At 53.6% G+C, this 13420-nt stretch overlaps 1 protein-coding gene across 1 annotated transcript; it reads right to left on the bottom strand.

Moving 5' to 3' along the window:
• Positions 1-4339: 4339 nt before the first annotated feature.
• Positions 4340-12708, bottom strand: LOC102501274 (integrin beta-2; the record flags this gene model as incomplete). The annotated part of the gene is given in 9 exon segments (XM_006169490.2): positions 4340-4807; positions 5049-5215; positions 5453-5655; positions 6133-6352; positions 6912-7156; positions 9091-9278; positions 11326-11463; positions 12242-12244; positions 12619-12708. Coding segments are annotated over 9 exon segments (1317 nt in total), but the record flags the coding sequence as incomplete, so codon positions are not given.
• Between the last annotated feature and the right edge of the window lie 712 nt (positions 12709-13420).

Genomic DNA, 13420 nt, shown 5'->3' on the forward strand with positions numbered 1-13420 from the left:
GTGGTGGGGTGACCCACCCCCCCTTAAACAAAAAAAAAAAAAAAAAAATGCATGCCTGGGGCTGGCCTGGAAACCTAGTGGTTAAGGGAGCCAGAGCCCATATGGCTGGCCGTGATTCAAATTCTGGTCCTAGAGGCTTGAAAAACATGCTGAGTGTGTGTGTGTGCATGCATGCCCCAAACCCTGACTGTTAGGAGGAATGGAGGAAATGGGTTATGGTATGTCCATACCCCACTGAAAGGCGCATTCTCTCTCAGGTGAATACTCATGCACTCTGGCGGTAACAAAATGTTTCTGAAAAAAGAAATAACAAAATTACTTAATAGGGGTTCAGTTTCTTCCTTTTTAAGACTAGGTTTCCATAGATGTAGTAGAGTGGGGGATTTGGGGGTTGTTCAGGGAAACAGGAGGAAACATCCCCTATGCTAGGATCCCTGTAATGAGATCTATCATGTGTGGTTGTCTGGACCATCTGGTCTCAGTAGAAGTGGTTAGGATCAACTAATGATGTCTGCCATCTTTGATCTTCAAGGTCTGACATCATTTCCTGGGTTATGTTTGCTTGCTGTCCCACAGCTTCCTCAATGGACAGAGGAATCACTGCAGTGAACACCAGGCTGGGGTTAGTGGCTTGACCCCCACCCATTGTTCTGGCATGCCAGGATTCAGCTCTGTGGCCTATGAAGTTGTCCATACTTCCTATCCCTGAGAACACTCCAACATGGTTCAAATGTAACCCGCCCTCCAGCCCAGGGTTAGCGTAGACAGCACTTTTCTGGGCAGGAGGGTGCTATCAGTTACAGTGTGCCTTCCTGATGTGTAAGCAATGAAGGCAGCATGTCCTGGAACCCGTCCGTGTGCTTATGGAAAATCAGAGGGGTGCCAACCACCCAAGGTCTCAGGCCAGAGAAATGGTTCACCAGGCGCTGCTAGGAAACTGGTAGATCAGACTCAAGTCCCAACTCCACCAGTTCCTACTTGTGGGACCTCAGTCTAGTTACTCAGCATCAATGAACTTCAGTGGCTGCATTCACCTTACAGCTGAAAAAGGACACCAAGATCACAAGATAATGTATAGACACCACTGGGGGGGCATAGGTCTCAGCCCGATGTCACCCTCCCTGCTCTTCCCCTTTACAGCAGACCTGAGATAACACAGGTCCCATGGTGTTGGGCGGAGTCCACTGGGTTTTGTTCACCAGAGCCTACACATGAATCCCTTGCACAAAGACAACAGGTTGTCAGCGGATAGTGCACGTGGCAAATCTTTAACAGCATGTCTTCAACTCTGATCCTGCTCATCCTAAAGCAGTAAAGTTCTTTCCTGTCCACGTGTCACCACAAAAGGCCCTGAACTGCAATAAATCATGTTCTGACCCATATTTTCCAGCTCAACTATTTCACATCTTCATTGGCATTGTATGTTTATATAAAAGTATGTTTAAAAGCTACTGGAGGGACCAGCATTTGACATAATGGCTATGTCGTTGGACTCCCATATAGTCGACCTCAGTTCAAGTCCCGGACCCAGTGGCTTCAGCTCACGCCGGGCACGTGTGTGTGCATGCCCAAGATCCCAAGAGGAGAATGAAGGAGAAGGGATTGTGGTGTGACCATCCCCCCTGGGGGGTGATTTCTCGTTTTCTGTCTCTCTCTGTCTTTCTGGCGAGCACAAGTGCCCTATAGCAAAAACCTCTCCAAAAAATTTATTTAAAAAAAGCTACTGGAGAAACAGTAAACACAAGTCTAGGATTTGAACTATATCCCAAAACAAACATACTTCGATCTTACAAAGCAACTACACAATACTAATTAATGATAGCAGAAGGACTTGGGCACTTGTAAACATTAACCAAGACACGGCAAACACTACTGCATTTTGGTGTGTGTGCATGCCCAAGATCCCAAGAGGAGAATGAAGGAGAAGGGATTGTGGTGTGACCATCCCCCCCCTGGGGGGTGATTTCTCGTTTTCTTTCTCTCTCTGTCTTTCTGGCGAGCACAAGTGCCCTATAGCAAAAACCTCTCCAAAAAATTTATTTAAAAAAAGCTACTGGAGAAACAGTAAACACAAGTCTAGGATTTGAACTATATCCCAAAACAAACATACTTCGATCTTACAAAGCAACTACACAATACTAATTAATGATAGCAGAAGGACTTGGGCACTTGTAAACATTAACCAAGACACGGCAAACACTACTGCATTTTGAACAGTGCCATTACCAATGACATTTTTAAATAGCACTGAGTATTAGGACAAACTGATAACACTGAAGTTCAAAAAAATCTGTTTTACCTACACAGAAATCAAAATTTAAAAGTATTCTATAACTTCACATGGTGGGAGTTCACACAAACATATTGTCAAAGAGCTTCGAGCTTTCGAGATGACCCAAATGTCACATTATACTGAAAGTATAAAGGAACTGAATGATTACATAGGGCTACATAGAATTAAAAATGCATGTTTTTCCAAGAAGAATGATGGTTATGGAGTTAAACTGACACTATCACAATGGTGACAACTTCTGAGAAATGGTTGGCAGATCTAGAGCCCTGTGGGAAGAATGCCCACAGGCACAGACCAGCCGTTGTAGGCTGGGGCCCAAAGACCCCGTGGCTCTGGAATTCCAGGGCCCCAACCTGGAACTATGCATGTGGGAGTCACCTGCTGGGGATTTTCACGACTTTTTATCTGGTGGTTGATTGTGCAGTCTGATTTTTTCATCAGTATAAGTACATTCCTTAGCAGGTTAAAGAATTACTTCCAGACACTGCATGAAAAGAGAACTTTCTGCCCAGGCCAGTAACACATTAAACCATGATCAGTACCATTTGAGGGGAGGAGGATACAAAGGGAACGTTCAATGTCCTAGGGCTGCCGTGTGCAGCATCTGAGGGAAGCTGGAAAGGTGGGGGGCCTGGGGTCTGCGGGAGCCTTAGGCAGGCAGGGGTCAGCAGGACTGGGACAGAGGGAGGCACAGAGGGAAGAAGAGAGGCTACCACGCCCAGAAGCACAGCCCACTTTCCATAGCTGGATAAGGAGATAACGTGGAATGTAGAACATACACCCCTGAGGTGTGGGGTGGCTCTGAAATGACTGGAAATATGGCTAGCAAGGGAACCAGCAGTTAGCGTAATGGCCATGTCGCTGGACACCCACGTAGTTGACCACGGTTCGCGTCCTGGACTGGTGGCTTAAAACTCACGCCGGGCACATGTGCGTGAGTGCCCAAGATCTCGAGAGGAGAATGGAGGAGAAGGGATTGCGGCGTGGCCGTCCCCCCGAGGGGTGATTTTTCGCTTTCTGTCTCTATGTCTCTCTCTGTCTGTCTGGCGAGCGCACACGCCCTATAGTGAAAAACTCTCAAAAAAAATAGAAATATGGCTAGCAACATAATTTTTGAAGCTGGTCTATGCCATGTGAGGATTCTTGGGCTCATGAATTTGTCTTTCACCAAAAGACAGAAAACTGATCACTTATCCCTTTAGATAGTCACAAATCTCAAAGCACTTCATAGGCCAGTACCTCCATCTTCCCAGGGACAGAGCTTTAGTGATCCTTTCTCCTATACCTTCAATAAGACAAAATATAACTGGTTCAAGATCACACAGATAGTCAGGTCCTTGGGCTAGGGCCTCCCCAGGGGCTCATTCCTCTACCAGGATCTCCTCTCTCCTCTGCCTTTGTTTGCAGAAAATGTAGAAAATGTTAGAGATAGCCCTTCCCCTGGGGACCCTGGATCTTCCCACCCTAAGGGCTCTCACTGCCACTCCCAGGCCCTGTTCCACATTAAGGCTGGCTGCAGCTGTTTCCGTGGGTTGGCACACCTGATGGTGGACATTCCTATGTCTGGGTCCTCACCATTGGATGATGGCACCTACCATAATTATGACCTAGGCTCATTCACTGATTGCATTACATGGGATCAACAATGACTTCTGAGTCACCCCAGAAAACAACCTGGGAGGGATAAACTTCTTCTTAAACTTCCTTCTTAGCTTGCGTTCTGGCTGCCATGCATTCTCCGAAGAGCAGGTGTGCACTGGTGGGCAGGTGTGGTGGGTGGGGAGGGGAGAGATGCTCACTTCCCAGGCCCCCTCCTGTGGAGTCACCACACTGTCTCTGGAAACCTGCTAGGATTGGGGACCACAAGGCTTGCAGAGGGGCTGTACATGTAACAGGTCAAAAGGTGAGGAGGAGCAGAGAAAGGTAACCCCATCCCATGGTCTGAAGTCAGTTTATACTCTCGGCCGGTATGACAAAACCTGCTGGTGTTCAGCCTACCTTGTTCAGGAGGGTGGGGGGCACCGCGGCTGTAGAACCTGGGCTCCGTTAACAGCTTGTGTAGACATTTTATTTATTTTTTAAACACATGACTGGTTAAATTTAATCAGTGTTGCATAGTTTTATATCCCAATGAGTCTGAATATAAATATATCCGTGCCACTTCTCATCAGACTGCTCTCCAAATTTTACACAGAAAACATGCATCAAACCTTATCATACTTCAGCCATCCTTGCTCAAGTCTCTACAGAAAGTGTGTACAGGCCAGAAGGGGGAGGCCAGTCCTTCCATTGGGGCCATATCTGTCATTTGGAGGGCAGAAAAACAGTGGGATTTTGACTAGCTGGAGATGCTGTCAGGAGTTTAAGCCATGTCACTATTGCATGATGGGGAAGATACTTCGAGGGGTCCCAGCTGGTTGGTCCAGATGGTCTTGTCTTCACCAAGTGCTCCTAACTCTCAGCAAACTTAGGATTCATGACTGTTGTGGTAGCACTCTTAAAAAGGGGGTTATCCTGGTAAGAAGTACAGGCATAGGCTTGTTAGTGTGAGAGGTTTTCGGAGCAGACTCTCCCCAAGGCCACCAGGTCATTTTGCAGGGTGTTGGCCTTCCCAGGATTCTGGCCAAAGCGCCCAGGCTAGCCTGCAGCAGTGTAGAGGACCAGCCGGTGGGGGAGGGTAGGGAGCACAGCCAGAGGGTAAGGCCAACAGGAGCGTGTGCCCTTCCCCTTGGGACCGCCAAGGACTGCCACTTACATTGTTCCACTGGGACTTGAGCTTCTCCTTCTCAAAGCGCTTGTACTCCCGGAGGTCACTCAGGTGTGTCAGGGCTTTCCAGATGACCAGGAGGAGGACACCAATCAGCACCACACCAGCAACAGTGCCCCCTACGATGGCAGCGATATTGGGGCCTTCCACACACTCTAAGGAGGAAGCACACCCACATGAGTATCAGCCCCTCCTGTCTTGCCTGGTCCACAGTGCAGTGGTCACTGTGCAGCACTTAGTCCAGCAAAATGGCGAGGAGGACGTGGAGGGGCAAGTAAGAGACAGGGACATCCCATAGGGCCACCTTGTCCTGTGTAAGAGAGTGCAGTCTTAGTGGTCAGAATTCTTGTCTCCATGTCCCACCTGCCCCGAATCTGCACTGTCGGCCTCACCTCGGTTCTCATCTACGTGGACTTCGTATCTGTCCTTCCCATCCAGCTGCCGCAGTGTGTAGGTCATCCAGCAGCCCTCCGAGTCCCGCTCCTTGCATGTCTTGCCCCTTATGGGGCTGTCCAGCAGGTGCAGGTTCCGACATTGGGCACTGCAGTTCTTCCCAAAGGGGCCCTTGTCAAATTTCAGGCACTCAGCACAAGAGCTGCAGAGGAGGTGAGGGCAGAGTGGGTGTATTTGTGTGGTGTGGGAAGGGACTGGGAGGTCGATGGAGTGGGTGGGGGTGCACCCAGACCAGGGTCTTGAGTGTGTACACATTAGTTGGGGCCCATGTTGGGGACCCTACATGCCCTTATAGCCAAGAGACAGCTGGGAAGTGAGTCGGGGAGCAGGCCGGGTGGGAGGGCAGAGCTTCAGGAGGAGGGCAGGGGAAGGGATGGAGGGGAGGGAATAGAGTCTGATCCAGGGGGTCCAAGAGAATCAACAGGACTAAGATCCCCTACTACGCAGGCCTCCCTCACCCTGCATAGGTGCTCCAACGAAAGGGGGAGTGAAAGGGGAAGGCAGATGGGCACAGAGGGGGCTCTGTGGGGCAGTAGGTGTTGGCTGGGGTTCCCAGGGGAGGCTGGCAGTAAGGTCAGGCCCCGGTGCAGCAATGACTCTGTGGGCCCTGTGTACCCACACATAGCGGCCGCAGGGTGAGGGGCAGCCGGGGCACTCCTGGCACAGGGGCGGCTGGTAGCCATCTTCACACTCGCACACGTTGCAGAGGCACCGGCCACGGCCACTGCACTCCACACGCCTCTGGTTCAGGCAGCCCTCGGTGGACTTCTGGCACTGGCAGGCCGAGCCGTCGTAGCCCTCCGCACAGTAGCACTTGCCGCAGGAACAGCGCCCCCTCTCTGAAGACAGCAGATGGCACCCTGCCCTGAAGCCCCACCCACACGGCCGCTCCCTCCTCTGTCATCCCCTAGCTGCGGCCATCCCAGCACCTCCTGGGCCCTGACTGTCCTGCCTCCGCAGCTTCCTCCTGCAACCCCCCCACCCTGGCCTTGGTGGGGCTGCTCTTCTGAAGGCGTGTGCCTGAGCAAAGGGCACTGGGGACCATGCCCAAGCCCTGCTGTCCCCCACCAGCGACATGTCCACACTGGCCAGTGTGGGCCTCGGCATGCCCACCTGCGAATGGGACCTAACAGGCTAACGAGCTGTGACAGTTGCCCTGGTGTCGTCCCTCCCCCACCCCCAGGATGCCTCACCCCCTGGAGGCAGAAACTGAGAAGGGCCTGCCACCACTGAGTGGCCGAGTGAGCCCACGCCTGGCTGTCTGTTCCCAACACCCACTGTCCCCACTTGCTGCTCTCCGGGATGGGGGAGGGGAGCAAACAGACAATAAAGCCCCAGCAATAGTCGGGTCCGTGCCCTGACGTCAGGCCGTGTCAAGGTGGGAACGCGGCCACTCACTCTCGCCACCACAGACTTGGCCGTCGTAGCGCTCACAGTTGACGTTGTCGCACTCGCAGTACTGCCCGAAGATCTGCTTGTTGGGGACGTCGCTGGCATGGCACACACACTGCCCGCAGATGCAGTCCCCCAGCCCTGAGCAGATGATGGAGTTGTTGTCCTTCCGGCAGCTCCCTTCCAGCTCCTGGCTGCTGCGGCCCTGCGTCTGGCACTCACAGTTTTTCCCGATGTAGCCGGCGTCGCACCTGGGGCGGGAGGGCCTTCCAGTCAGGCCTGACCTGCGGCTCAGGACAGCCCTTTCCTGCAGGCCCCTTGTCCTTGGTGGAAAGCACCTGCATCGCATCTGGCCTTCGCTCCCTCCAGGGCCTACCGAGCACTTCTGTGCTAAGTGGGTGGCAGGCTCTGGGCATCCAGATGGGAGAGGGCCGACCCGTCCAGAGGGCGACCCTGAGAGCAAAGGCAGACTCGTGGCCTCAGCCTGGGTACAGAGCCCCGCTGGCTCATCACAGAGCTGCGTCGTGCACACTGCGGATGGCCCGTGCTGGGAAAGCCAGCCTGTCGCTGATGGCTGGTGTCTGCTCTCACATGCCCCAGGCGCTGACCAATGGCCCAGTGCGTGCTCAGAGTCTTCCTCACAGCCCACATGGAGCGTGCCCCAGGGCAGCTCACGCAGGGGCGCCCAGCCACAGAGCCCATCACAGTCACAGAGCTGTGGTGAGGAGGGGAGCAGCAGGGAGGCCGAGGGCTGGGGACAGCACGGTGACCAGGGATGGACTGGCGAAGCAGTCAGGAGGGGAGACAGTGGTGGCGGCACGCAGGGCAGATCCTGGGGTGGCCCAGCAGCCCTGGCCAAGGGGCTGTGGCTCTGGGCTCTGGGAGATGGGGCATGGAACGAGGGGACAGAGGGATAGGGTGGGCAGCCTGGCAGGGCCTGGTGGGGGCTGAGGGTATGTAGAGTTACTAACCGAGCTCTGGTGTCCTGGGACAGGGCAAGCTGGTGGCCTCAGGAGATGTGAAGGTCATCGGGGAGCCTCTCCCCCAAATCCTGCATCTCTGGGCCTCGGTTCCCATCGCCCAGAAGGGAGCGGCCATTTAAGGGGGTACGGTTCTGCGTGGCTGCCCCTCAGGGGCTGTGCTGAGGGCTGAGTGTGGCAGGTGGGCACCCAGCCCCGTGGGAGGGAGCGCATGTTTTGGAACAGCAGGGATCAGAGGAGGTCGTGGGAACAGGAGTGCTCCACGGACTCTGGTGAACAGCCTCACCTCTGACGTCTGAGGGGCCGAGGCCCCAGACAGGACCTTACGGTGGAGTGGTGCCAGGAGCTGGAGGGGCAGTGATGGGAGGAGGACGTCCCTGAAAGGGGACAGTGCCTCTGTGGGTCAAAGCTGGAACACCCTAGCCCAGGCATGAGGCCTCCCTGTGGGGCACAGTGTCCCCTCCCTTCTGCTGGAGGGGGGCGTGGGCCACAGGGGCCATGGCATGTGTGTATGTGTGCACACGCACGCACATACGCATATCCAGGCAGTGGCTTAAAGGGTCCAGGCTCTAGTGGCCACCCCTCCTGGGAGGCACTCTGGCTATGTGATGTCCTGGACATCCTGGCCTGATGGTCCTGGGTCCCCGAGGTCAGAGAGGCAGGCCCATAGGAAACAAGTGAGGCAGACAGAGTGGCCTGCCCCAGGCCACAGCACCTCCCGTGCAGCTCCTCGCACTCCTGAGGTGGGTCTCCATCTCCTGCGTGCCAGGCCCCCTGCCTTGGGCATTCCATGGCCAGACAATGGGGAGCACAGGTTGGTGTTGTTGAAGATACCCTGGGTCAGAGCCAGGGCAAGGGCAAGGGCTTGGGGAGGGGCTCTGGGTTCAAACCTTCATTCCCCTCCACTTCCCTCTGCATGATGGTGCCTGGGGCTTGACTACCTGCACTGCAGTCTGGGGTTGGGTACCACTTGCACTTGCTGCACCTTCAAGTGTCCAGTGTAGTGGGAATGAGTCTCGTGGACTATCTACACCCACTTCACCTGCAGACACTACCCTGTGAGGTGAGAGTGGATGCCGTGGCTACCTCACCTGCAGACACCTACCCCATGAGGTGGGGGTGCCATGGGCCACCCAAACCTGCCTTGCCTGCTGACACCTGCCCTGTGGGGTAGGGTGGGTGCCGTGGGCCTGCACCTGCCTCACCTGCAGATACCACACTCCAGGGAGCCCTTGCCACTGCAGAGGCTGCGGTCCTGGCTCTGGTCCCGACACTGGCACTCACACTGGGGAAGGACCCGCACGGTCACTGTGTCCGTGAAGCCCAGCGGCCGGATGGTGAAGGACTGCTCCTGGATGCACTCTGTGGCTGTGACCTTCACCTGGAAAGTGATCTGTGGGGGAGAGAAGTCTCAGGTGTGGATGCTCCAGTGACTGGTGTCAAGACCCTGCTCCTGTTCTCTTGCCTGGCCTACATAGTCATGGGGGCTTTCTGGGATGGAGGGCGCTGGCCTCTGCCAGGCCCTGGGAGGGAGCAGATGAAATGGACAGGAGGGGCTATCCTGGAGCACTCCCGGGATAAGGAGGAGTGAGAGCTGAGCTCAGGATCTGCAGGCTGATGCAGAAGGCCGCAGCAGGACCAGTGGGCTCTGCCAGCACTCGTAGCCCCAGTCAGCACCAAGGGTCTCCTGGAGGCTTTGACAAGGCAGGACAATGTCTTTAGAATACTTCTTATTACCTATGCAATGAAGGATTCTAAAGTGACTTTGTAGGGAATGACTTGCCACATATTTTGTCCCTAAGTCCAGGATATGAGATGCTGGAATCCCATGGACAGTGCTCAATCCTGTGCATGGGGTTATATCCTGACTCTGCGTAGAGGTGAAGGTCACAGCTCAGAAGCCATGCGGTGACAGTGAAGGCTATGTACAGTCAACAACAGGCAAAGCGAAATCCTGTTGCAAGGGGCAGGAGTAAAACGGCTGCCCCCACTGGCTTCAGGGAGCACTGCTTTGTCAAAATCAAGCCATGTCCAAAATAAGTTTAAATGAACTCCCACACAGTACATTAAGAGAGAGCGGAAATGTCTGTAAAAATGTGTAGCAAGCAATCAGCAAATTAGAGTTAAGTATAATTCCTGGGACGAGCAGTTGGCATAGTGGCTATGTCACTGGACTCCCATGTAGTCGACCATGGTTCAAGTCCCGGACCCAGGGGCTTAAACTCACTCTGGGTGTGTGTGTGTGCGTGACCAAGATCCTGAGAGGAGAATGGAGGGGAAAGGATTGCTGCATGGCCATCTCCCCTAGGGGGTGATTTCTCGCTTTCTGTCTCTCTATTTCTTTCTGGCTTTCTGACAAGTGCACATGTCCTATAGCAAAAACCTCCCCCCCCAAAAAAAAAAGTAAGTATAATTTCCATATAGGTCACCTGAATGTGGGAAAATATATTTTTTTTTGAGAGGTTTTTGCTATAGGGTGCGTGTGCTCGTCAGACAGAGAGATAGAAAGTGAGAAATCACCCCCTGGGGGTATGGCCACGCCGCAATCCCTTCTCCTCCATTCTTCTCTCGGGATTTTGGGCATGCACGCACACGCGCCCGGCGTGAGTTTAAGCCACTGGGTCCGGGACTCGAACCACAGTCGACTACGTGGGAGTCCAGCAACATAGCCATTATGCCAACTACTGGTCCCGGGAAAATATTTTTGTAAAAATTCACACGCAATATTTAGTACGTAATACTTTTGAAGGAATACCTAACATGATATTTAAGATGCATTAAAAGCAAGTATTTTTAAAATTGCCACAGGGTGTATTTGCTTTTACCAAAGAAAAAAAGTTAGAGGCAGAGAGAGGAAGCACTCCCCAATGGGGCATGGTCATGCCATAGTCCCTTCTCCTCCCTCTCTCCAACCTGTGAGGATTTATGACACATGTCTCTGGTGTTTTTCAGCCCTCTGCCCAGGACTTGAAGTGTAGTTGGCCACCTGGAATCCACCTCCCTTAACCACATGGAGCCAGTCCTAAATAATACATTTAAATCTAAAATACTATTTCTGGCACCTTGTGGCCCATGCCTTAATGGGTAACAAAAAAATTAGGAAACTAGAACAAGCCAGACTTATCTTGTCCCTATTGGGCATGTCCAGCTCTGGCCTGGGGGCACTGTCATTGCTGGTCTGTGTCCCATGCTGGGCCCACTTTGGGACTTGGGTGCCCCTCTCTTGCATTGTGAAATAAGACACCAAGGGCCAAGGAGGGCGTGTGTCCTTGCGGACCCTCTCCCTGACACTGAGGACATGAACCTACATGAACTGGCCTGGATGGGGGATGCTGGCCACTCCCTGTCCTGCTTGTCCCCCAGAGGCCTCAGCTTGCCCGGATGCACCTTCCATCTGGCTGGCCCTTCCCAAGCTGGGATGGACACCCTCGGTCACTCACCGGGACGTTGATCTGCACACCATCACAGTCCCCTCTGGGCTGGTTCATGAGGGACACCCCGTTGCTGCAGAAGGAGTCGTAGGTCACCTTCAGGTTGTCGGGGAGGGTGTTGTGGTCCAGAAAGACCCTGGAGGAGAGGAGAGTTGGGCAGAGAGCAGCCAGGCTTGGGGATGTGTCATCTGCTGCCCTTGTGGTTTGGACCCATCTGCATTTCTCATTCCCTCCCCTCTCCAGTATGAAGGGAGGACAACCAAGTCTTCTAGGGGCTCAGAAGGGTGTGACAGGGAGAGGCGACCCTGCCCCCAGGACAGGCCAACTGTCATGGGTCAACCCCATGAGAAGGGCTTGAACTGCTCCCCTCCCCACTGAGTGCACAGTGTCTGGGGGTGGGAGCTGGGCTGCATGTAGAAGTGGTGAGAGACAGAGATGGAGAGAGAGACAGAGAGAGCAACACGAGCTGAGCGAGCCCACAGTGGGGGCCTCTCACAGGTCCTCCAGGTAAAGACGGAATCTCGGACCCACAGCGATGAGTGCAGGGGCCCTGCTTTGGGGACTTGGGGCTAACAAGAGGCTACAAGGGACCATTTGAACCTTGTCACAGGGCTCTGGTTTAACATTGACAGTGTTTATCAGATGCCCCAACATGTTGTCAAGCCATCAGGACAGCTGCCCTGGAGGAATTTTAGGCCTGACTCTCAGTTGGGGTTGATTGCCAGAGTGTAGGGACCTGCTGCCTGGGGAACTCAGAGCAGCACCTGGTCACACCCATGCCCACAGAGAGCAGCCCTGGGTTAGCATTCCAGGAAGGGAGAGGATGAGCAGGGCCCCTGAAGGTTGCGCCCAGGGCCTGGTTGGGAGCTTAATCACAAGACAGTGCACTCTGGGTTTATTTGTAGGGCCCCATCCACCATGGTGGTTTCTGGGGCCTCCTCCCTCATCCCAGGTACATAATCTGTTCCCCAGCCACCCAGTCCCCACTTCTCCATGAGCCCACAGAGAAGAACCTGATGGAGAGCCTGGGGCTCATGTTCTAGGTGTGCCCAAGCAGGGTCTGAGTAGCACATCTTCAGCAAGAGAGGACTTGAAGCTGCCCTGTGCAAGGTGGCCAGGTCAGTGTGTCTGGAGGGCATGAGGGGGCCCCACAGGGGCTGCAAAAGGCTTTTGGGTCCTGCCAAGGCAGGGGCTCTCCTCTGTTGGCCACCCTTCTATAACCTGTAGTGGGAGGGCAGTCTTGCCAGCCAGCATGGTGGATTCTGGGCAGCCCCCACCTGGTGACTGCCATGGGGCACTCACATTGTAGGCATTCTTGATGAGCTGTACCACGTTGCTGGAATCCTCGGACAGCTCCCCGACAGCCGACTTGGGGATGATCTCGGTGAGTTTCTGCAGCAAGACCAGGCACACACGGCTATTAACAGACCTAGTGCCATGGCCCTAGCCCCAGAGAGCACCTGCTCAGGAAGGCTCAGACAACTCCCAACACACGTTCTCCTGTGACTTAGACCGTTTTGGTTCCAGTTCTTCCTTTGGAAACATTTACTGAAGGCTTATTCCCAATACCCAAATGCAAAACTGTAAGTGTCCTTCTTGTGTTCCAGTAGGGATTCCCTGGGGATATGGGCTGGGGGTGCATATTCTTCTCAATGCGAAGACTGGTTATCACACTGTATACCAAGTTCTACACTCAAAATTTGTAAACTTTCCTTCATGTATCTTTTTTTTTTTTTTTTTGGAGGGGTTTTGAGAGGTTTTTGCCATAGGGTGCGTGCACTCACCAGAAAGACAGAGAGAAAGACAGAAAGGAAGAAATCACCCCCAAGGAGGGATGGCCACACCACAATCCCTTCTCCTCTATTTTCCTCTCAGGATCTTGGGCACGCATGCATATGTGCCTGGCATGAATTTGAGTCACCAGGTCCAGGACTCAAACCGTGGTCAACTACATGGGAGTCCAGCGACATAGCCATTATGCCATCTGCTGGTCCCTCCTGCATGTATCTTATACTTCATAGAAAGTGTTCATATTCAAGTTTATATGGGTCTAAAACAGGGACTATCCCTAAAATGAATAATCAGATCTGTGGATCCAAGAAAA

This window comes from Tupaia chinensis, unplaced genomic scaffold, assembly GCF_000334495.1.
Source record: "Tupaia chinensis unplaced genomic scaffold, TupChi_1.0 Scaffold147038_1, whole genome shotgun sequence".
Classification (NCBI taxonomy): domain Eukaryota; kingdom Metazoa; phylum Chordata; class Mammalia; order Scandentia; family Tupaiidae; genus Tupaia; species Tupaia belangeri.